At 44.9% G+C, this 24,733-nt stretch overlaps 2 protein-coding genes and 1 long non-coding RNA gene across 6 annotated transcripts in view; 2 read left to right on the forward strand and 1 right to left on the reverse strand.

Annotated features, from left to right (window-relative positions):
• Nucleotides 1-9: 9 nt before the first annotated feature.
• Nucleotides 10-12,353, reverse strand: nr1d4a (nuclear receptor subfamily 1, group D, member 4a). Its single transcript, XM_084554085.1, has 8 exons — nucleotides 11,785-12,353; nucleotides 5,788-6,096; nucleotides 5,607-5,695; nucleotides 5,330-5,474; nucleotides 2,548-3,125; nucleotides 2,264-2,449; nucleotides 1,956-2,166; nucleotides 10-1,846 (listed from the first exon to the last, which is right to left on the reverse strand). Exons 1-8 carry the CDS (start codon nucleotides 11,804-11,806, stop codon nucleotides 1,650-1,652), a joined length of 1,737 nt encoding a protein of 578 aa, XP_084410211.1. The 5' UTR covers nucleotides 11,807-12,353; the 3' UTR covers nucleotides 10-1,649.
• LOC311494842 lies at nucleotides 1,734-7,111 on the forward strand. Its single transcript, XR_014699297.1, has 3 exons — nucleotides 1,734-1,870; nucleotides 1,962-2,091; nucleotides 6,887-7,111. It is a non-coding gene; the product is annotated as an uncharacterized lncRNA (long non-coding RNA).
• A 1,200-nt stretch (nucleotides 12,354-13,553) lies between the features above and the next one.
• Nucleotides 13,554-24,733, forward strand: part of rarga (retinoic acid receptor gamma a) — a 41,945-nt gene continuing 30,765 nt past the window's right edge. For 2 of the 4 annotated variants that reach the window (XR_014699296.1, XM_084554086.1), the window contains exon 1: nucleotides 19,034-19,180. The gene's annotated coding sequence lies outside the window, so the exon portion shown is untranslated. Of the gene's footprint in view, nucleotides 13,839-19,033; nucleotides 19,181-19,415; nucleotides 20,061-24,733 lie in introns of those variants that run through there. The other 2 variants (XM_084554087.1, XM_084554088.1) reach the window with 2 other exon arrangements.

Raw genomic sequence — 24,733 nt, forward strand, 5'->3', positions numbered from 1 at the left:
TAGATGTGTACAAAACTGGTTATGTTAAGGAAGTAGTAAGTAGTATTCATTCATTCATCTTCTGTAACCGCTTGTCCTGTGAAGAGTCGCGGGAGGGCTGGAGCCTTTTTCTTATTTTTCTAAAAACTCCATAAATACCTTACAGAATGTATATAATGATGAAGAACTGATTCAGACTGCTATAAGTGAAGCTCTAATATAGGTATCCTAAACGCTCTAGTATAAACCTTGGTTACATCTAATTTTAGTCACGTATATCAATGTACAAATCCAATTTCATAACTTTTTATACAACCACGTGGGCCTAATTACTCAGCATTTACTTCAGTTTTATCTGATCTAACGGTAAAAGAAAGGATGCAGAAGCAGAAGAATACATAATTTGTACTTTATATCATAGTATCATTTCTATTCAGGAAGAAACATTTACAAAATGTACAAGATGTGCTTAATCAGCCTTAATCAAACAAGCAAACAGTGAGAAGACCAATCAAATTAGATCTCTCACCCGAAAATATCTCTTGTGTTTGTATGACAAACATTGGGGGCAGAGGAAGGGTGCATGTGGAGTGAGTGCTGGTGATTTCAGGGATAACGCTGGTCGGTTACATCTTCTAATAGCAGGAAGTGTTTCTAAACCATCTGAGAATCCCTACTACACTTTCTCCTGTGCAAAGCCCCCTTGGCATAGCCGAAACCCCCGCCTAGAACAGGAAGGTCAATACATTCTCCTTCACAACAAACATATATATATTTCCGATCCATCATACAAGTTCAGGAATTGATACATAGGCATTGGGGTAACATAATATTTACAGCAACAAAAATAACAAAAGGATCTAAGAATCCCAATGTGCATGGAGCATCTCCATTAGTCCAGATGTGATACGATACAGTGTCACAGACATGATGTATTTGTGAAATAATAAGAATATAAAATGACATATGAGGTTGACATATTTAAACTCGAGGAGTGCCAAATGTTCTCTGGAAGATTAGTCAAAAATGACCGAGACACCGAATGCATCCTATTGTGTACAAGTGACACATAAAAATAGTGGTCTCATTCCAGTACAAATGCAGATGGTATGTGAAACAGTGAGACGCAATTGCCTTAACATTTCAGGTTTTGCTATGTATTATATATATATACAGGTTCCCTTTGTCTTTAACACAAGCTGACATACAGTCAACCACGATCAATGGTCCCTAAGTAAAAACTGTTTCGATCTACAATATCCATCTTCTGGCTGCAGCGAAGAGATGGTCTCCTGATACTTCACACGACTTATGGAATAAACAGAAATGAACTGGCTTTTATTCTTAAGTATACTGGATATAATCAGCAAGTGAGTTTCAAAAATGGCAATGTTAACTTATTTTTTACTGGAACAATGTCTCTCAAGAGGTATTGAGGTTTACATGTGTACATGAGTTTGTACATATTTTTTAAAACATTGCATGAAGATCAATAGTAAGTCAAAAATATGTTCACTGCCCTCACTTTTCCTTTGCAAAAACACTTCTCTGATTGCACAATTCCTTGTTCCTCTTTGCTGAAGAAAGTCCTGCCCTTGGAAGATAATATCTCTGTGTGTTGTGTAAATTTCTGTGTAAAATAGTTTGTGCTCTGAGTTCGAGCGGCCCGCTTAAGGGTCGATGCGAAAGGCCAAGAGTTTGTCGGAGTGCAGATTGTTGAGGGTGCGGAGGTCTGGCAGGCGCAGGAGGAGTTTGGAGAAGAGGGTGGTGTCATCTGGGCGACGCCGAGTGATCAGCGACCGAAGTGCGCGGATCAGGCCCTCCTGTAGCTGCTCCACGGCCCGCATGTCTGAGATTCCAGACAGGTCTGAGGAGCACAGAGGATGTCAGTGTGAGTAGTTGACACAGTTAATACATCATAGCTTAATTGACAAATTGTTACTGCTCTGCAGCGTTTGTAACTGCTCCTCTCTTACCTGCAGAGACGAGCACCACAGCCATGAAGAGCGCCATTTCATCGGGCTCTAGCCCCAAGGAGCTCAACTTCTCACTGAAGTCGAACATTGCATCCAGAAGAGAGCCCATGCCCAAGGCCCGCAGGGTGGACAGGGGGTAAGTTTGGCCATTTAGGAAGGTCACTGTACGCTCCTCAGCATTGAACAAGGTGCAGAACCTCACCATCAGAACCTTAACACACAGGAAACAGAACACAAACATGCGATTGAGAAAAAGAGTCTTGCTTTCATGATGGGCAAGATGTATTATATGGAATGTGTGTCGTTACCTGGAAGGTGCCAGATTTTAGCAGCATGACCTGGTCCTGCTGGCTAAGCTCTTGAAATCCTGGGATGCCCTTGGCAAACTCCACCACCTCCTTGACAGCGGGGGTGAAACACTGAGAGAAGGACTCCCATATTTCCTGACTTGAGCGGTCTGCCCCTGATACAGGACAGGAGTTGAGAGGACAAGCCTAAGAAAGACAAAACACAAAGAAGAAACCATTAGCTTGGGTCAAATAAGATACAGCACAGGGGCATTCGTTTAATTTTGTATGGTTCTTGCACTTACCAGCACTTTAGCTCCTGGAGCTAATTTCCATGGGCAGGAGGACTGATTCTGGACACTTCCTGTATTGTGAAAACTGTTATGACTGGCAGAGTTGCCCTGCTGAGGTGTTGTGGCATTAGACTGGTTATGATTCTGATTTGTTGACATAAAATAGGAATAGCGATTGTTGTCCATGTTATGAAACGTAGGTTGGTTGTCATTAGGGGCAACAGGGCACACAGGGGCAGGAGCAACGGGGCAAGACTGGTATCTCTGGGCGGAGGTGGAGTGAGATGAGACTTGAGGAAAGCTGGCATCCTGAGAAAATACAGATGCGTTGTTGTTGTTGTTGGTGACGTTGGCCCTCTTGGATGCTCTCTCCTGGCTGCCTCTGTTGCTGGCGAAGATGTCCCGATAGGCTCTGGAAATGGCTCCGATGGCCTCTTTTGAGTTGCCATCGTCTGGGCTGGTGGGATTCTCCCTCACCGACAACGAGTCCATTTCCATGGCTGCCGACTCGTTCAGGCTGTTCATGTAGCTCTGCATCTCATCCAGAAGCCGCTGCTTCTCTCTCTTAGGGATGCGGCCAAAACGCACGGCTAGGGGAGACACAGATAGCGACGAAAAGATCAGCACCCAGTCATTGTCTTAAATAAATCCAACCAAGACAAATTCATTTATATAGATTAAGAGACAGGTGTATTCTACGTATACTGTGATGCTATTCAGGAAACAGAGCTGCTATGGTTCTTATACATGCATACCAAAACCCCTGAACACTGTGTTGCATGATTTCAAGGAGAACCACATTAGTTCTGAGACGAAAACTTCCCTCTTCTCACCCCATCCCCAACCCCCTTTCTGCAGTAACCATCAGCTGGAGAGGCTATTTATAGACCCCCTGCTGCCATCTGCCTCATCCTCTCCTCTATCCACCCCTGTCTCCTTCCTCTGCTGCTTCTCCCTCCCTCCGTTTTGTAAGTAGGGCAGTGGGGCAACGTGAGCATGATGTCACTGGCACTGAGTTCGTAAGAAAGGGAAGGATTGAGGGAGGTGGGCTCGAAGCGCAGCGTTGAGTCAAGGAGACAGCGGTGAGAACATGAAAAGGACTGACGTGAAAGACGGGGGCACATGAAAGAGAGAGTGCGTGTGTGTACTTGCATTGCTCCAGTTACGGGGACATAAATCTTAGTATACGATCACATTGTGGGGACCTACTTCCTTTTTGGGGGTTCTGCCCCTAATAATGTCTGTCATTACATTTTACGGTGAAGTTTAAGGTGAGGATAAAGGTTCAGATTATGCAAGTAGTGGTTATGGTAAAAGTCTTCTAAAATGATAGAAACACAAGGTCAAGTCGGATTGGGCCAGAAAGTTAAACTTTTGCAAGTATAGTAAACATAAATTGCAATGTGAGGGGTCAAGTGAGGTGATGCACTTGGTCTTGTAATATTCACAAGTTTACTCAAACAAACTGTAATCTATTCAGTGGCTGCAGGGTTCCTTGATGATGATGATGCAGCCAATAGCATTAGCTTAATCTCTTTCATTGTGGTTAAAAAAAAGAAAAGAAGGAACTGCGGACTAATGAGCTGTTGCTCTAAAAAGGGTGTTCTGGTTAGAGGGAGAAAAATGTGCCGCCATGCCAACGGACTTCGATATTTGCGTGTACTGCAGTGCCAAAGTCACACAGCTGCCTGGTGTAAAATCAGGGTGTACTATTTATTGTGGTCTGCAGGCAGTTGCGCGCGGTTTTCCTGTTTTCGTAATGGCTGAAACGGAGCAAAAAGGGGTTTCTAGGTTGTGGTCCTCAACGCTTTCAAAAGATTTCCTCTAAGAGGGTCGACCTCACTGTTCTGCTATTGAAGTGCATTTTGCCACCCTATTTTCTCTCTGTGCACCAGAAGTGTCAAGCACATGCAGAAATAACACTAACCTCTTTACTAGATTAGGCAATGCAGAGTACTGGAGGGTGGAGATAAGCAGAAACCATACTGAGAGGAAGAAGGCAGGCAAACTATACCAAGTAGGTCACGATGTATGAGTGCACTAAAGCGCCCAATTCTGTATTGTTTTTCTAGGTCAGCCCAACTGCTTTCTTAATCTGTGATGATGGGTGATCAATCAATGTTCAGCTATCAGAGCTAAAACTAGATGATATGAGCATCATGCCTGATAAATTCTGTCACAACGATGTTTTCTGCATCCCTTGCTTAATTGTTGCCCCGTGTCTTATTAATTGCTCTAAGATGTTCTACGGGCATACACAAGGTAATCAAGTTGACCCTGTTCCAATTTCCTAAAATAATTCCTGTGTTTGCTGCAGTTTTCCAGATGATAGATAGCTTCGGGGACTTTACGGCTCCTCTTCTCATAAATCATTGTCTGAGGGGGAGATGTAAGAGAGCTGAGGGAACACGGCGGGTACACGAGGGGGAGGGGCAGTGCTGAACAAGAGCACGGAGGTAACAGTATTGTGGGAGGATGCTGCAAAGGGCAGCAGAAAGACACATAGAAACTCGGGAGAGATGCAAAGCCAGATGGTAGTCACTGGCAGTGCAGTGACAAAAGTAGAAGGGCAAGACAGGTGCAGGTCAGCTGACAGGCTGAGTGACTGAGCTACTGGCATGATGACCTCAAAAGACGTCCCGTATTACATTTTTCACACAGACCTACATATCAGTGCTGTGCCGCTTTATGGCTGCCCATTTCCCTGCTGCTTTTGCTAATCAGAGCACTGTGGCATCCTGGCAGAACTGCGCAAGGGTCTCTTTCATTAAAAAAATATGTCAGGTTGTCTCACCATCTCTTGACATGCCAACGGAAAGGCATTTCTTGAATCGGCAGTGTTGGCACCGGTTGCGGTTCATGCGCATGATCAGACAGTTCTCATTCTTCACGCACATCTTGTAGTTGATGTTTTGCTGGATGCTGCGGCGGAAAAAGCCCTGACACAAACAAACAAAAAGATAAAAACATAAACCATGTGAAACTGGTGCACAAAAATCAACACACTGTTGAAACTTTCAACACGATTTATTTATTTATTTATTTATTTATTTTTCCTGATCGGTGCTTACCTTGCAACCCTCACATGCATGCACTCCATAGTGGAAACCAGATGCAATGTCACCACAGACTTTGCAAAGAAGGACCATTCCACCTGTCTCTGAGGAAGGATAAACAGACAGTTAGATGAGCTACAAAACAATGCATAAAGAAATAAACATCTATGCATGTCAAAAGTGAGGAAACACGTACTGGTGAAAGTTCCAGCAAAGCCGCATGGCCTCTTTCCTGCGATGGGGTGTCCATAGGTGTGCTGTGGTGCAGCTGCTGCCGAGGGTCCACTGTAGACCTCGGGGAACTGGAACACCAGTTTAGGGGATGGAGTGCTGCACCCAGCTGCCCTCTGCTTTAGCGCCCCAATCTCCGTGAAGGTAACCTCCTCTGGAGATGAGGGCTGGGAGTGGGAAGATGGTGACTGTGTCTGGTATCCACTGGAGGGACTACCAGGGCTTGGGCTGGAACTCCCAGAGGAGCCTGCATACAGGATGACTCCTCCACCTCCTGCAGGGAAGGAAAGGAAGACATTTGACTTGTGAGCCAAATATGGTCATGTGATCCACATATCAGTTTGAGCCCCGGAGTAAAAAACACACAGTGTCAGCCACAACATTAAAACCGCCAAGTAAACAACAGTGAACATCTTGGAACTGGCATTCGTGTGGATGTCACTTAGACATGTACCACCCACCTAGACCAGACCATGCACCCTCTCCCCATAGCAATGGCACTCCCCAACAGGATGCAGCCTGCCACAGGCACACTACACATTCTCAGATGAGTCAGAACTGTTTTGGAGGCACAAGGGAGATGATATTGGCCATTATGTTATGCCTGATGGGTGTAGTTAAATGAGGTCTGGCCATCCACATTTCTTTAAATCCAAGTTCAACTAATCTACAGCGTTGGATTTGATGTGATGTAATGTTGCACAACCTCTGGGCAGAAGGAGAGGCGCTCTGAGAATTTACAGTGTCGTTGCCTCATCCTGCGTGTAATAGGCGTAATGGTTCGCTCAAGCGGATAAAGTGGGCGCTAAAAATACTGCTGGTAGCACAGCAACACAGCAGGCACGCTTCTGCTCGGAGCACCGGTGCAAATATTTGCTTTTTGCAAGCGAATCCTGCCTCATGCTAATGCAGTATTCATGCGCCACGTAAATATGTGGAATGTTATTAGTCGTTCAACTGTTTCTGAAGTTTCGCTTCTCTCTCTCTCTCACGCACACACTCTCACTCTCTCTCTCTCTCGCACGCTCTCTCTCTCTCTCTCTCTCTCTCGCTCTCTCATCCAGTCAGGCGTTGTGGATGAGCTGAGACACGACCTCACGTGTCTGCGGGGTCTGCTGCTTCCTCCGCTCCAATAATAGCCTCGCTCCCCTGGCACCGTGCCCAGCGCCAGCTAACAGCACGACACCTGACCGCCGCCTCACATGCGTGGACTCCTGACACGGTTCCTGGCCGAACCAAATCCGCAGCCTCGTGTTGAAATGCAGACAATCCGAAGTCAGATGTGTGTTTATAAACATTCGCTGACCGGGAAGCTCACCGAGCGTGAGTCTCAGCCACTGCTGTTCATGCGCCACCAACAACTGAAGAATGTGAGTCACGTTTTTGTGCAAAGTAAAAAATAAATAAATAAAAAAAGCCTCGACTCCTATCTGCTGTAAGTATAGGCTACAGTAGAATCCACCAGAGGGACATTCAGAATGACAAAAAATTGCATATTTAGTTTAATGTGCAGAATAATGTGAACAAATTTGCGTGCTTGCACGTGCGGCTGAGAAATTCCCAGCATACAAGCAGTTTCCAACATCCAAAAAGTCTCGCCATGGCACAGTGCTTTCACTAACTGGTTTGTGGAACTCGTGCAGCAGACCTCTCCCTGCCATTTGTTTAGCTCAGATGTTTTTGCTAATCCCTCCAGCAGCACGTGTTGGTGGATTTGTTGACTCATGTCAGAGCGTAGACAGATCCAGCAGACGCAGGGCCTGCCTCACCGCTTCCTGAGCTTACAGGCAGACAGTCGATGCCCAGCCCACGTCACACAGACACATTGCATGTCCACCTGAAGGCTCACATGTACAGTAGCCTAGTGTTTGTGAATGACCCTGCCAGGGCCGCTGTGCTGTAAACACTGTCAATTAATAACCCTTTTACCACTCTGCTTTTCAGTAAGGATGCAGGAAGAGTCAATACAAGGACTATTGTCTTTGTCAATCATTTGTGAGAGGCATTTGTTGTTGTTATGATTCAAATGGGTTCCGAAACCAATCCAAAAATAGAAAATACCCTTCTTAGGTGAGGTGATGCTGGCCTAAGCTACTTGGCATCAGACAATACACTTCATCAGATACAATAGTGAACCTGCTAGAACATGCAGGCTGTAGAGTTGTTCTGTGGGATTTCCCACACAGACAAAGAAGGCTGCCATTCAACCTGTCACAGTGTACACAATTTAGGTCACCGCAGACAGCATTAATTGAGTCAGTCGCTCCTCATCTTAAGAGCCTATAGGCCTACCGTGCAAGAGCTAATCTGCCTGAGACCGACGGCAGGCAGAGAAACGTGAGCAGTGAGCCCTTTACAGGCATGCTCTCATCCTGTATCTCTTACTTTCCCTGCTGGTCCAACTCGTAATGCAGGGCATAATGAGAAGCTACAGTTGTTTTTCTTTGTCCTTGTGGTATGAAGTTTATAAATATAAGCGCCGGCTGCCTGAGAAAACTGCTGTAACAGAAACTTATGTAGGGTACGGCCAATAAAAAGAGTTATTTTGTGCTGGTGCGCACACAGTGTCCAATCTGAGAATGCTACTTGGGGTGTCTGCAGCAGACTTCATTACCCCAGGCTTGTGTAAGTAGGTCAATATCACAGGAACTTGATAGAATTGTGTCTATGTGCCTCTAGCATCTCTGGTGCCACGCAGCACAGCAGCTCTGGCTCATGCAATTAACGGGATGAACTGCAGATTATTAGATCACCAGAATGGAGGGCTATATTTTATAAACGCCGAAATGTGATTTGTCTTCTAACATCCTTGGTTCTACAGTTGTTTAGCCAAACATGGCTTGAAAAATATCCCTTTAGTGCTCATGTGACTTTATCAAGAACAGACCTGCAGAATCTCAAAGCATTTATTCTGCTATCTGTTTGTTTTTTTGGAGAGCGCAGCTGGTGACAGGGAGGTGTTGCGTTTTTCAACAGCAGAGTCACGTTCCCGTTGAAAGACCTGGAGCGGTTGCGTGCCCTGAACCGATCAGCTGGGGACAGATGTTGCAGATTCAAAAACGAGTCACGCTGAGGTTTTAGATTCAAATAATGGAGAAAGGAGAGAGAGAGAGAGAGAGAGAGAGAATGGGGCTTTCAGTGAAACCGTGCATGAGGCGGGAAAACGTGACTACGGAGAAACACAAAGTTAATGCGTGGAATCGCTGACCCACTGACCAAGCTCTCTCCCTCACCATCACCGCAGGCGGCATCAGCACTGAAGCGACCGCGGCAGGCGGGGAGGGAGGGAGGGAGGCGTGGGGGAGGGCCCGGGTATCTCACGCGTCGCACGCGGCTCTGCAAAGCAAGCCACGTGAGGAGGCTTTTTTGACGGAGCTTTCACTGGGAAGACACGAAAACCGCGCTCCAGCCAGAAGCCAGAGCTTCTACAGTCCGCCAGGGGCTTATAATTAAAATGCCGAATGAAAGAGAGCAGCGTGTTATGCGGCGGGGTGGTCTGACTGTGCACCAGCAGCTGCTGCACCGCCCGCACTGTCAGCCAGCCGCTGCATCCAGTGGAAATAGTAGGGCAGAAATCTGTGTGTCAGTGTGTGACCAGAGCCACGTACTATGAGTGGACTGGTGTGATGATAAAACTTCTTTAAAGGCCTACAAAATCACTCTGGCGAATCATAGGGCAGGGAGCTGTGTTTAATGCAATTTAGTGTGGGCTTGTTATTCGTGAATAGGGGAGAATGGAATCTGAATATGCCAATATATAGCTTGTTTTGTGGATACATATTTACATTATGGTTTTTGGGATAGGCTATATTGTTGTATTGTCCACGCATGCGAATGGTTTCAACATTAATTTATTTCACTTACAAAAGAATGTGTAACTAATGGCTTATTTGATCACATTTAAAGTAATGGGATCTGTTTATTAACTCGTAAATGTCTCATAGGGCAAAAACAGCCCCCCATGCACTAATGAAGTTCGCTTGAAGATTTTTGCAAACTAAAATTGGTTTCCATGTGCAGCTGATGGCATATGCCTATTTTCAACACGCAGGAAATAATGCAGAAATCCTCCACCAGGGGAGCATCAGAAGAAGTTTTAGTGAGAGCACATGTGCATGAAGTTGCACAGAAGGGAGTGCCAGTGGTTGAAGTGCGTTTTCTTTTTTTAGAATTTGATTGTTAGTTGACATCTAGACACCGTGAAGGATGTAGCTATTTCAGTGCACCAAAGCAAAACATTCGTGACAGAGCAGAATAAACATTTGCGGCGTTGCAGCTGACGTCCCATACCGTAGTGCAGCTGACTTTTACCATGAGGTCAAGGTTGTACAAGTAAGTGTAAATGTTGGCAAATATTTTATAATGCTTTTGTGTCAAGATTTTAGTTTTTCTGTAGGTGAATGCAAATATGTGCATATTATGTGTTTGGGCCTGTTGTATGGCATAGACTCTATGCCATAGAGTATAGACCTGCAAGGAACCACTGCATTCATTTTTGGGCCAATGTCACATTGACAGGGAAATGGGGTCACATGGTTATGATGATGCTTATGGGCCTTGTTTAGATCCCTACACTAAGCACATAAATGAACTTCAATCACGTGCATCCCAATATTTTATTATTGAAAAACTAAAGGTCAGTCAACCTAGGTCACTTCTATGAAATTGTACCGTCCTTTAAAATGCACAGCTTTGTTATTCAAAAACACGGATGCGTCAAAGGAAAATAAACTAAAATAAATCAATGAAGACTCCACCTCCCAATCCCTAATGCCTCTCGCACAAACATCAGTAAAACAGGAAAGAGAAGCCAAGCATGCAGACTTTATCCTTATCAGCTGACCAATACTACAGCCGTTATCAATCTTGGGCACTGGACTCCCTTTCTTCTTCCTTGAAAAACACTGGCCCACTTTATCAGCATAAACAAAAACCCACAGCGGTGTGAGTGGGTTCAGCCTTGCTTACAGTCAGAATAACATGTTGACGGATCACAGGGTGCGCCGGTCACCTGTGCCGGAACGTGACCGTCGCCGTTGTAAATGATTCACCGTCAATTAGCAGAGGGAAACAGGAAGCATGTGCAACTTTGGCTGACCTCGAGAAAACGCTGCCTAATACTACTTAACGGATCGAAGCCCTGTCTTATCAACTTTTATACTGCAGGCACTTCTGCAATTGCCTTGATAATGGAAGCAAACACGCCTTCTACGACAAAGTCCCCCCGCCGCCAAGCGATACGAATAATATCACAACATGCAGTTATGTTTTCAAGCGCTCACAAGACTATGATTACAATGACAGACAATGTGCTGGCACTCCACGTGAGTTTGTTTTCATGGTGAGAAACAGGAAGTGGCCAATCTCACTTCAGCGTGAGCGGTTCTCTGTCACTGGCACCCCTGCTCTGCAACACTTGAACGCGGCACAACAACATTTTAACAGCTTTGCGTAAAGTTTTTCACCGAAATTGTATTTAATTAGAAACAACTAAAATTATTTAATGCGGGGAAGCGCAGAATAGTTCAAATGCATTACAGTCAGCTCAGTAATTAGAAAAATCCTGAACTTGCTAAATGGTATTACGGTTGGTAAATAATATATGGCTGAAAAAAAAAAATAACCCCACGTATGATAGGATATTGATATCATAATTGTTAATTACTCAGATATTTGAAAATATTCTCAGGTGTAGTTTACACAATCATTCAAATACTAGAATAAGAAATACGAGAATAAATAATCTGCCTTATTTTTTATTTTTTTTATTTTTTTTTTGCATCCATATTTAAATTCAAATAGAAAATAAGTTAGACTGGGTTAAATTGCTTTAACCTATTGATTTTTGAGAACACCATGAATGAAACAATGATCCATTAATCAATTCCGACTCTAATGTCATAATCAGCATTGCTACCACAATGAAATAGCTGCAGCATGTTAGAAATAAAGTTAATCTTACCACCACCGGGGCTGAGTTCCATATCTCTTGTAGATGTTGATGTTGCGCTGAATAAACTTGACGACAGGACGTCTGTAAATGTCACTATGCTCGAGCAAAAGTCTTTTGAAGACGGACGAGAAAGTCAAAAAATAGTTGTGCGCAAAACACCTGCTCCATAGAACGCAAAAGTGGGAAGCAGTGGTGGAAATGTGTCCGATGCGCGCAAAGTTGTTCTCCCGGTGAGCTGTAGGTAGATAGGTGTGTAGGTGTCAGCTGGTCTCTGACAATGACTGGTCTCCTTAAAGATACCTGGTAGCCTTCTGTGCTCTGGATTCCTCACCTCGGCTCAAGTGCGCGTGATGCTGCACGAGAGAAGATTAAACGATTCTCGTGAATTCCAAGAAAGTGGAGTCAGCACATCAGTGAACAGTGCCAGGCATGACATACACACCCACTGATACAAACACCCACATCAATCACGTTTGCAGGTGAGTAGGAAATGTGACCGCCTTTCCGCTCGCCCCAACTTGTGTTGTGTCTGTTTGTGTGGGATTCGGCTCACTCTTTGTACCTAGCGGAGTTCTTTCTCTCCCTCTCTCTCCTTCACGCTTTTGTGCATTTTCATTGGCGGGGATGTGGAGCTGAGGGGAGTTTGATGCGCTTATTCGACCGTGGTATGTGTTCAGAAAAGCCGCGCTACATGTGCGCTCTACATGTGCCGGGGAGAACGCTGCCCTACTGATACACATTTTATGCAAAATACGGAGCGTGTGGTGCGCGGGGGTTGGTGAGATTGGAGGATGAAGCACATGGACAATAGGCGTGGCTCACCGTGACTGCCTGCTCTCTGACAAGCGGCGCAGCAAACGGATGGTAAACACTGAGACATGCCAAACATCCCGCAAGTGCCAAGTTTAAAGCCCATGTGCCAAAGGAAAATATAGATACGCAGCTAGACCTATGACAAGCCAATAACATGCTGTTGGAACGGGTCGTGTAAATAAACACTCGGTTAAATTTACGATTGCTGGAAAATATATAATAACTCAAAACGTTAGAAACCTCTACATTTACCTGCACGGTGGGATGATTGTGAATTGTCACATTATTTAAAAATGTTAATACTGAAACTTTGAGTACGAAGAAGTTCCAACATTGGATGAGCAACAAACTCCGTAGCACGGTGACTCTTAACATGCATAACCTACATACACAGCTTGTGGAAAGCGCCCCCCCGTGGCAATCCATAGAACTGACATGTAACACTATCTGTCTATTTATTTATGTATGTATCGTTGTTTCTGAAAATCCATGCTCTCTTTTACTAGGATTATTTCACCATTTATCATTTTATAGTATTATTTTCCTCATATTATTTAATTTTATTGAACACAAAGATAATAACAAAACAGGGACAATACATATGAATCTACATATAATTTAATAATGTTACATTTAAGAAACCTATGATCGCTTACATAACCACACCACCAGAAATGTAATTATTCGTATCATTATTTTAAATGAGGAGAAACTGCATAAAGAATTAATAATTTAATTGGTAAATAGTTTATTTATTTGAAGGTTTTATTAAAAAGAAGAGCTCAATGAATCATTCAGTTTATTTATTCAGCAAGTAACTGCCCTATTGAATTGCTTGTTTGTATATTAAAAGACGTTTTCACTTCGTTTCTCACTTCTGTGTTTCTTAGTTTCTCTCTCTTTCTTCTCATCGTCAGCGGGACGTGTGCTGGACCCCTGCTCACCACTAGGGGGAGTCACAGTGTCAGAAATCTGCCCGCACGGTAGCTCCCATCAACGCCCCTGAGCTGCCGGGACACAGTGACGGATTGGCAACAAACGGAGGTAATCTGACAAATGACCGCAATGATCTCCGGAGTAAAGACCAAAGGGAAATTTTCTGACGGCTGACCGTGACTTTGTTTTGTCTCCTTTCAGAGCAAACTTCGTTGGCTGTGCGCGCCCGTGGCATCCACTGTTCGCGCTCCAAACTTCTGTGGGAATGCGCTCGCGTTTGAAGCCGAGGCATAAACTTCTCTCAGGCGAACAAGGTAGGATTGTGTGCTTTACATAAATCATCTCCTGTCGTTAATAATTGGATGTGTCTGCGAATAAACGCGGCACAGTCTGCGTCAATCCGGGCGTGTGGGTACTGTAGGCTATACGAGTTAGACTCACGCACTCATCATGAGAACACGTTATGGCAGGGCACAAGATAATTACAGGCTGCCTGAGCTGTGTGGGGACTGAGGAGAACAGAAGTCACTGCCAACATACACACCTGCAGAGCACTGCTATGCCCGGGGCTTAAAAGACGGTCTTCATAACTCTCTCTCTCTCTCTCTCTCTCTCTCTCTCTCTCTCTCTCTCTCTCTCTCTCCCTCCCCCTCCCTCTCCCTCTCCCTCTCCCTGTCTGTCTGTCACCCAGCTTCCTAAGCGCCCCCTCCCTCACGCACCTTGTTGAATGTGAGCCTTATGTGAATGATGCCAGTCAGGTGTGTGACTGATGAGAGACTTAGTTTTTTTTTTTTGTTTTTTTTTTCCGGGCTAAACCTCCCAGTTTGTTTTAGATTACCGTCCAGGAGGGTTGATTGGGCCCAGGAAGGCAAAGCAAATGAGCAAAGAATGCAGAAAATGTTCCAGGAGCAGACTGTGTGGAATTAGCCTCATGATGAGGAGAGATCTTTTCCATCTGTACAGAAAATATCAAAAATAGGCCTCTATTTAAACTCGACGTGCTAAACGTATACCGTTTAAGCTCCGGCCACACATGCCAAGATGTTAAAGCAAATGAAAACTTTGTGTTTTTTTATTTTTTTTTTTTCACTTTCCCTCTGCAGTGTTTAGTGCCCAGCTTTCTCACAAGGGCAGTTTTATGTGCAGGGATGGAGGCATGGAAAAGAAGACCTTTCCTTTTGAGCTCACAGATTTGCAGTAATTACAGAATCACTTCCATATGTGGCTCTCTGGCTGCCTTCTCGCTGCCCCCACCACCCCTCTCTTCCCCACTGTTCTCTCTCTTTCCCTCTCCCCTCTTTCATTTGCATTCTCCCCGATCGCTCATTTTTTTCTGGTTTTATTTTTCTGGCTTTCCGTCATGCACTCAGAGCATTCTTCTTTTTTTCTTCTTCTTCTTTTTTTTTTGAAAAACCACAGCTTAAACAAAGTTTATGATAATCAGAACATCCTGGCATTTTTGGCAAACGTCTGTGCGTTTTGGTGATTCAATTAGGCCACGCTTGCCAGAAATAAAAAAAAAAAAAAGGAGTTTGTGTTCTTCAGTGAGAAAGGAAAGGAAAAAAAGAAGAGACATGGATGGGAGAGGGGAAATGTTGAAGAATACGGAAATATGAAAAAGAGGAAAGAAAAAAGAATGGGGAGCTCTGAAGAATTTGAGAGGCAGGAACAGAGCGTGAAGGAGGGAGAGGTGGAACAGAAAATGAGGCAGAGAGAGGGAGGGCTGGAGTAATGCTTTTTGACAGAGGTGGGTTCAAGATGGGTTCATGGTGACATCATGGCTGATTTTTGAGGAAAGTATAGACAGGAGAACCGTTCACCTTTCATTGGACACACATGTCGGGGAATAGGCAGAGCGCTCATGTCCTGGCACACACGCTGGTAGCTGTGTTGACAACCTCTGTATGCACCCTAAAATATGCACATAAAGTGCGCTCACACTTTTTATTTTCTCCTTTCCCCCCTTCTTCTCCGGCGAAACAGCTTTCGCCTCTCCCCCTCTCTCCGCTCCATGCTTTGTGTTCATTTGTTTTCGTTAGAGCTGCGCATAGTGGCATATGTCCTTCGGTCGCTAACACATACATTTCTCCTCCGCCGCGAGTGACTGATTTTCCTGTGAGTAGTATTCCTTTGTGTATGTTTTTACTTCAAGGCAGTTGGACTCTAAATGAGCACACTTTGCCAGACGGGATGAATGAGCTCCTTCATTTCACAGGATGTGTGTATGAGTCTATAACCTATAAGTGCAAGTAAGTGGACATTTGTGTGTGAACGTGTTTCTGCATGTGTGTGTGTGTGTGTGTGGGCGCGAATGAGTCTTGAGTCCTGCGTCCCATGCCTGCCTCAGTGCGGCACCAAACTTCACATGACATCAATCTGAATGTGGGGAAATAGTGATCTCATTACAGGCATCTTGTTACTGATTGAAACCTGCCGCCACAGGCACCGGCTCGCTGCACCCCTCCTCACCTCCCCTCCACCAATCCCCCAATATATCCCTCTCACCCTGCAGTTTTCTTTCACTCCCCTCTTTCTGTTTCACACCTCTTTCTCTCACATTCCCTGTACCACCGGCCTCCTTGCCTCCCAACCCCTCTTTCCTCCCCCTCTCTCCATCTCCCTTTAACCCCTCTAACCTCACTTCCGCCCTCTCTTGCTCCCTCCGTCATCCCCCCCTTTCCTCTTTCCTTTCTGCCTTCGCTCCTTTTCCTCTTGCCAGCCAGCCCCGGGCCTCGACTCCATTGCCTCGTGAATGCAAATATGTTCAGTCCAAAGTGGAAACACACGACCGAGTACGATGTTTCCATGAATATTTCATATCTTCATAAACACGCCCAGAGAAGCTGCAACGCTGCGCGCCGAACAATCCCCGTGTTTGCCGGATGGCTTTCCTGTGAGGAGCTACTTCTCTGTGTGTGACTCTTCTGTGAGAGCGCACTGTGTTAGGATTGATGTCAGGGCAGTGTGTTATGATGTCACAGGCTGAAGTTAATGATACGAGAATGGCGGGGGCCATAGGCCGTGTTTCCAGTGGTGCCCAGAGAGAGGGAGATAGCACCCTGATCTGTCTTCATTATCCCCCACTCTGCAGCCTTCCAGACACAATGATCATAAATCTCTGCCTGGAGCACACTTCACTGACACTGAAACACAAACACTAGTAACCTCTGACCTTCTCGCTGCTACTGCCTACGCACACTCATCCATGCACGCAGACACGAGCGCGCGCACACACACACACAAACGTTAAATGCTGCAAGAGCATGCACGAAACTCAAACAGCCCACCCCCCCCCCCCCACTCAAGCTTACTGTAATAATTTAATAAGAACCACAGCATGCTCTGTGCACTGACATCTTCGTGCACTTGACTGCACATTCTGACACAAACGCATAGTCTCAGTCGCCTGATTGTTTCACACAACAGCTAGTTGTTGAAGTGTCCTATAGCTGTATTTATTTACTTTCTTGTTTCATATTACACAAGTGCTGATTTAGTACTGCTATGTAAACAGTGAAGGGATTCCCATTAGCCTTAGTGGCCTCATAAGCAACACATAAATCAAATGTAAACGAGATAAGGATCAGCTCAAGGGCTTTTTGCAGTATGGCTTAGATCTGTGCTTCCTGAATATAAGGTTTCTGCAAAAAGGCAACAGTGCCTCTCACCGCTTATCCATTCATTCACCCTGATTACATACTGGCAAATCCACATCAAAAATGTCTGAAGGACATCGGGGCTACTGTAGACCATATGTGGCTGTAAACATTGGAAGCGCGCGGGAGTAACGAGAACAAGGCTCGGAGGGTTTTTTTTTCTTATTAAGATGGCTTGACTTTATCCCGGAGACATATTGGGGTCAGTGCATCTGAGGATAAGATCTGTCTCTGTTTCAGGCCAGTCGCTGAGGTATACAAATAAAACAGGCGGCCGGCCTTAAATGCACAGGTAGCTTGAAAAACGATCAAAAGAAATGCAATATTGTTTGGCAGTTCTGCTTCAGACTGTGAGATGGTGAAGTGATGCATGGCCGACAAGCCCGAAGGGCATCATTTCAGATGAAGTTTAAGAATAAGTAGTGCATGGGTAAGTTGGTTATTCTGTAAATGCTTGCTGTGTGTGCTTGGTTCAGACAAGATGGTGCTTATAAAAGAAGCATGCAACAACTGTACGTACTGTATGTGGTGTTTCGTGCTTTTCCTTTCCTGCAGAAAACGCAGTCGATCTGAAGAGGTAAAAGTACCAGTTAAGGTGTGCCCTCTCCTCCCAGTTTGAGGTCTGAGGTACTCCTCATAACCAAAACAACTTGAGAAACATTACATTCAGAAAAACAGGGCACACACCCAGAACCGCAAACACATAAACACAGATCTGAAACATATGATCTCATATGGAGAAAGGGGCACGCTCAGGGGCACACCCAAATCCGTCGCTGCTGCTGCTGCTGCTGCCGTTGCGCAGCTCTGCCATCTCACTCGAGACTTCCCTTTAGCTGATGTGCCAACACTAGTTTCGATTTAGAAGTGATTTAGGTGCGGATATCTGCTTCTTTCTGAAATCTTGACTTACAAAACACTTTAGTGCATAATGTTTGGCGCGATGATGACGGATGTTGTGTAGCCCAAAAAATGTTGGCTGTGCATGCCAAATTCTGGTTTTCATTTCATCACTAAGTGCAGAATGTTTTAGATATTGTATCAGATTTCATGTGTCCAACGTGTGTTTACATGGTTTCAAAAGGCTTCTCATACTCTGTGTCTTTAGTATTAAGTTGTAGTAGCATTAGCAATGGTAATAACAGTAGTGATTCATCATTGTAAGCTGTGGGAAGTTTGTTGCAGAGACATTGTAAGCAATAAAACCCAGTGCCCAATGGAAATATGAGTCACACACAAACAAAAAGCGCCTACAGTGTGTGTCTGGGATCATTCCCTAAACTGATCACATCAGGGATAAATGACTAGGTGAAGTTCTTGGCTTGCTTTTAAAACAGTGTCTGTGTCAAATCAAAACACTACAAAGTGGATGATTTGTGATGTTCGGGATACTAAAACATCCTCTCCTCGTAAACCCGACTTACTTGACTTACCGATGAAACATGAATGATCTAAGATGTCGCGTTTCGACATGCACACACAGTTTGTAGGTAAACTGACTTCAGCCAAGAAGTCGAAAGGAGAAAGAGACAAAGAAGGGAGAGAGAATTAAAAACAGAAACTTAAGCTCACTGGGCCTTTTTCTCTCCCCCCCTTAGGCATTTTGTGGCTTGTGAAAAAATGTACTGTATATTTGAAGTGTTGGGGTCACGTGACAAAGGAAGGCTTTATGAATCAGGGTATAATTATTTCTTAGTGAGTGAGAGAATGAGTGTGTGCCTGTATTTGGGGAGTGAAGGAGTGATTTTAAGAGGTAGCGACTGAGAGAGAGAGGAGGAGGAGGAGAGTGCAAGAGGGGGAGTGAGGGAGGGAGAGAGAGAGAGAGAGGGAGAGAGAGAGAGAGAGAGAGAGAGAGAGCGCAGCTCACTGCTACTCTGTCTTTGCTGTTAGAAGGACTCTGTTGAACGTACACACATCTTCTTTTTATTGGCTAGCTCTGTTCATCACAGCGTTTTCTCAAGTGCTCCATCTGTCCGTCGGCGTCATCAGCGCAAGAGCTTGTGAGTAACTTATACTTAAAAAGTTTCAAATCGGCAACTTTGGTCAGTGTTTGTTTTTCTTTTCTCTCATTCACTCCTCTGTTCACAGAGAGAGAAAGAAAGAGAGAGAGTGCTTTTCTTTTGGGAATGGCTCGGCCGTTTTAATTGAATGCAGAGGCTGAATGTGCAAGACACTTGAGAGGCTTTGAGACAATTAATCATTGTGTTCCAAAATGCGACCAGATTTTCATGTGTAAACACTAAAACGTCCTGACACACGTGTTTGTTCGCGTGCACTGGTGTAGTACGCTTGCTTCTTTGTGCTTTGTGAGTGTGAGCGTGACACCGAGTTTATGAGAAAACATACTTGACTATGCTCGTGTGTGTGTGTCTGTGTGTCTGCGTGTGCACATATGTGCTTATTAGCGAGCGCTTCAAGTGTTACCTGGTGCCTGTGGAGCGTTTTATTATTAGCATATGTGCGTGTGCTGGTGTGTACACGCTTGCATGTGTTTGATGTGTATGAATGTGCAGTCACTAGAGGAGTCACCAGTCCTTGACCTGTTTTTTTTTTATAACCAACATATGAACACTTGGCAAAGAGGAGCATTGTTTTGCATGTTCTAAACAGCAGAGACTAATTCTTGTGGAGTGAGGTGTGTCTGCAGCTCTGGTCTTAGTTTACTTGAAAGTTTCTTCATTGTGCTCCTATGGTTAGCAGCACGTCTGGGAAGATTATTTATTGATGCTGGCATATGTGCTAGGTTAACAGGTTTCACTTGCTGCAGCCATGCGTAACACAGCACATTTAGTGCTGTGTGATTTGGATATCAGATAAAGATCAGACACCTGATGTCAGAGTGGAGCTTCCCTCCACAGTTTATTGTTCCAGTAGTGACTGGTAAGTACATGAACTGCTCCAGTTTGGTTACTTTAGTCTTGCACCTGCTGTCCGCCACTTATTTCCCCAGTTGGACTTGACGTAAGCGCGAGGAACAGTCTGATTGAAGTGAATTGAAACAACACATGGCCCGGTCAGGGATGCCTGTTTGAAGGCCGCTGATATCTGCGTCGCCCTGCGCTGTCATCTGGTCTCTCAGTTTGACACAGAGTCGCGACATCTGGAGTTGTAGAAGCAGAGCTCAACCCCGAGAGCTGAGAAATGTCACGGAGCTCTCCTCCTCCTACTCCTCCGATGAACCACCCAAGGGTCTTAGTCAAGGACAGGGTGTCCATGCACCGAAGGCTTTACCTTCACGGTGCACACTCACAGCATATGGCTTCTCTTCGCTGACGGTTTGGAATCAATTATTATTTGTGTTTGCTGTCATACGCTCCAGATGAGCATGTGTCATTACTCATTGTATGTGTACTAGTGATTAGGAGCGTGTAGCGTTTATGCTTCACTGGCCTCAAAGCATTCTTCCATTTTTGTGATGTATATGTACTCATCAGGCAGCAGGCCTGCCTTTAAATTCTTTAGCAATGCACACATACAGTATCAGCTATCAGTACGGCATTACATACAGCACTATACAGTGTTATATTCTGGTAAAACCTACTGTATAAACATGGAAAAAACATTAAAGAGATCATTTTTCTTGGAAGTTTTTTTAGTTGTGTGCCTTAAATGTACACCTAACAAGAGAAGCACAGGTTATAATAACAATATCACTCACATTTTTATTTGTTGGACTCATTCTTCCTGTAAAGCTGTCAGAGTTTAGAAATGTCCAAGCTTTATGTGTAAATAAATCTTGGGTTTTGTGGGAACCACTGAAACAACAGTGAACCCAGTAAAGCTTGTGCATTGCAAAATCTGCTATGACTCCTTCTTTGTGACTCGACTTCTAGCGGTAAATCAGGGAGTTGTTGATACCTGTCCCTTTCTGGAATTTCTATAGCAATTAACGCCAAGTGGTAGGGAGGGGTTAGACAGGTGGTTTTAGGGGAATCGGGGGGCTCTCCGCCACAAGACTATAATTAACCGGGAAACTATCTGCGCACCATTTCCTGTGTCTATTTTTGCAGGTGTGCCATTCTGATTGGGAGGATTTAACATTTGCAGCCAGCTTCCAAGTCCTCATTAAAAGATCTTTTGGCACAAAGTTAAGCTTGTGTGAAAGTGTACTGGTGTGCATGCTGTGGCTGCATGTGTGTGTTTGGGCCTGCTTGTGTCTGACTGCTGCTTTGACTCCTGCGGCTAAAGGCGGCGTTGGTGAAGCCCGCCCATTATGCTTCGCTTTATACAGAGGAAGGATTGTTTTCTCTCTTGAGTTGGGGAAGGGAGACACCTTCGTAGTTGCCTGCATGGATCCCCAACAGTAACTAGTTCTTTTTCCCAACTTCTCTCTCTCTTTATTTCTTCTTACCATCAAGTGTCTATTCTCATCCTTTCTTGTGTAGCTCGAGAAACTGATGAAGTCTTCTTGTTGAGCACTCAAAAGAGCTCCACCACATCATGGAAACAGCAAGCTGTCAGGATGACTTCATCATGTCACAAAGTGTTTTATGTCTTACTCTGAGTTCTCACTCTTTCCATTACTCCCTCCAGCCCTGCAAGTCAACAGAGCTTGTTATGTGACATTACATTCAAACAAAAAAAATAAAAGAGTTAGGAATTAATCTTTAATGGTTTGTAGACAGAAAGAAAAAGGGGCCGCACAATGGCGCTCTTCTTTCAGTGACAAATGATTACACAGGAGTGCTGCTTTGCATTGTTGTTGTAAGCAAATATGTGTTTGTGCGATGCCAAGCGCAGGCAGATGTCAAACAAGTTTTAGGTGATGGAATGCAGGTCTGTTTGGAAACACTGGACTGTCTGTCAGTCAGTGTCTCTCTCTTGGAGCCATTAGCCAGCCACTTGTTGAAAGACTGGAAGCTGACAGCTTTGCGTCAGATAATAGTGTTGAGGATATTGTTTTCAGAGCCAAAATACTGCAGACGCCAGCAACGAGATCAGATAAAGCTCTCGCGGTCCGGTTTCAATAAGAACGTTTTGCCTGTAAAGTTTCTGGTGGCTCTGTGTGGGCACATTAAGCAGTGATGATGACATTAAATGTTTATTTCGCTGCGAGCAGTTGGAAAAGCCAGTCTGTCAGTCTCAGTTTAGACACACGGGACTGTGAATTCATTGTTTAACTGCCGTGGTAGCATGATTTCATCTACAGACCAAAAACTCAAACGCTGCCCGCTCTCGCTTCAAGTCGTTTCCTTTACAAAGTCAGCGAACATAAATCACTTGACGATGTTGACAATTTGAAGACAGAGCCTGGAAGACGTGCACGAGATTCTGTCAGAAAAAATGAACAGGAGTGGGCAAGTCGGAGGGGGAAAAAAGAGGATTCAAGTGATTCTGTTAGGCTTTCCCTGCCAGGATACATGGCACAGTTCATTTATCTTGAGGCTGTGAATTTACAGTTCCGTCCTTCTAGTAAAGGTTTTGAGTTGCTGCTCTGCACCGGCTGCTCCACAAACTCAATAAAAAAAATCAGAAAAAAAATCTGTGGACTCACTCGGCCCCAGAAAAGTGAAACAAAAAGTAGAGTCAGTGTGGTGAGAGTTGTAAAATAATTGACTTCAAAAGTTAAATATCCACACAAACGGACTGCCACATTTCTTCTTTCTTTTTTTTTTTTTTTAAATCCTTGACTGGAATAAGAAACACCCACCAGTAAACAAACGGGGAAAGCCGCGGCTCTCGGAATCTCGATCACACATGCAGAGTAATCACCTGTGGTTTTTTTTGCGCTGACTGAAAAAAAAACAAAAAAACTTCTGCCTCTCTTGGTTGTGCGGTGCAGAGCTTCCTGAGATGCCGTGATTTATTTGTTATGTTTGACTGCAGTTCTTATTGCCGGAGGGGTCTCACTCTGTCACAACGGTTAAGGCACAATTGTTGTTTTGCACACAGAGCATTTGATACCCTTTGTTTGACAGACATTCAATCTGTGGGAACTGTGCTCTCTCTTTCTCTCTCTCTCTCTCTCTCGTTCTCTCTCCCTCTTCTACTCTTGCTTGATGTTTCGTTCTGCTCCATCTTTTTGTTGAAATCCAAACTCCTCAGCAAACAAGAGAATCTCCTTCTCTCCAAGCGTGCCTCGTCTTGCAGCGCTGTCTCCAAATTGCCGGCTTGATTGAGTTCATTTCGTTTGCTACATGGCGTCCCGTCCTGATAAAATCAACGGATTATCTCAAGTGTAACCAATGAGCCTGCTTTAACGTGATGAAATACTGTGAGGTCTGACACTCCACTATTTACAGAAACAACCAAAGTAAATTTTCATCGGCTACAGTGCACCTCTTAGGCAATGATGGAAAGTCCCAGCAGCAGCCGTGAACCCACCCATAGCTGGCCCTGGTGCCTGGCCCTTGCCTGCCTGGCCGCCTGCTGCCTCCTGTGTGCCCCCCCAGGCTCAGGGGAAGTGGGGAGGCCCTCCATGCCCATTTGGCCCTGGCTAACAGGGGATGAGGTCACTCCAAATTCCCCTTATCCCCTTATAGCCCCAGACGGGCTGGCGAAGTGAGCCTACCACAGGACCCGACATAAAACATAAATGGCTCTGTAAAAAGCTGCTGGGCTGATGTGACTCATTAAAAAACACTGGCGCCAACTCTTTTATTAATTCATTATTGTGTTTGGGGAGAGCAAAGTTACTGGGTTCTATTTTAAAAGGCTCTGTCTCTCGGCTTTAGTTCTTTATTTATTAGTGTTGTTCCCTCTCGCATTCTTTTCTTTTTTCAAACATCTGAAAACAAACGGTGACGCTGCAGTTGTGAAAAAAAGAAAATCGCCAGTTAGACTGAGTGTCTTGAAACTCATTTAAAAACTTTGGATTAGCATGTTGTGTTCTCTGCTGTACTTCCCCTCTTTCTCACACAGTTTTTCTCTTTATCCGTCTCTCTTCTCCAGCTCTTGCAGACGTATTGTGCTGCGTTTATGGGGCCTGCTTCGAGTTCATGAAGCAGATATCCAAACGGGCCAAACGCTAGCCAAGTACATACTCATAACACACACACACACACACACACACACACACACACACACACACACACACACACACACACACACATATGCACATTATGAGCCTGCGCGTTGCTGGCAGTTGTGTTTTTCCAGGCCGTACCTCTTCTCCCATTAGGCCCACTGTGAAATCTTAAGTGATGTTTTTGTGCCTTAGCCACACAGTGGAACCGCTGCACAGGGTCATGGTACAAGTTGTATAAGCAGTAGAGGGATAGAGATGGGGTGCAGGAGGCGGGGGAGAGGATTGGGTGTAAAGATATGATTATATAGCCGGGGATGTACAGCCGGTCAGGAATGATTGGGGGATATAAATCGTAGGAAGTTTTGATGAGGTGATAGAAAGCGAGAAATGGAGAGGGGAGCGCGGAGAAGAAGAAGAAAGATGGCAGTATGGCTGTGTTGGCAGGATGGGGGTGGGTGCCTATCGGCGGCTGCTCCTTCCTGAAACGTGGCCACCCGAGCCTGCCTGGGCCCTGGATGCACATGTGGAACAGTTTACTGTAATGGAACTCTAAATTAGTGGTGGTTTGAAGCTGCCTGCAGCAGTA

Source organism: Chelon labrosus (genome assembly GCF_963514085.1).
Source record: "Chelon labrosus genome assembly, chromosome: 10".
Classification (NCBI taxonomy): Eukaryota; Metazoa; Chordata; class Actinopteri; order Mugiliformes; family Mugilidae; genus Chelon; species Chelon labrosus.

What these genes read in the sequence shown, in the direction of transcription:
- nr1d4a (XM_084554085.1), bottom strand. Translation starts at nt 11,806, where the DNA reads ATGGAACTCAGCCCCGGTGGTG. An exon ending in ATGCATGTGAGGGTTGCAAG is followed by an intron (nt 5,475 to 5,606) that starts GTAAGCACCGAT and finishes TGTTTGTGTCAG; the next exon opens with GGCTTTTTCCGCCGCAGCAT. An exon ending in TAAAATCTGGCACCTTCCAG is followed by an intron (nt 2,167 to 2,263) that starts GTAACGACACAC and finishes CTGTGTGTTAAG; the next exon opens with GTTCTGATGGTGAGGTTCTG.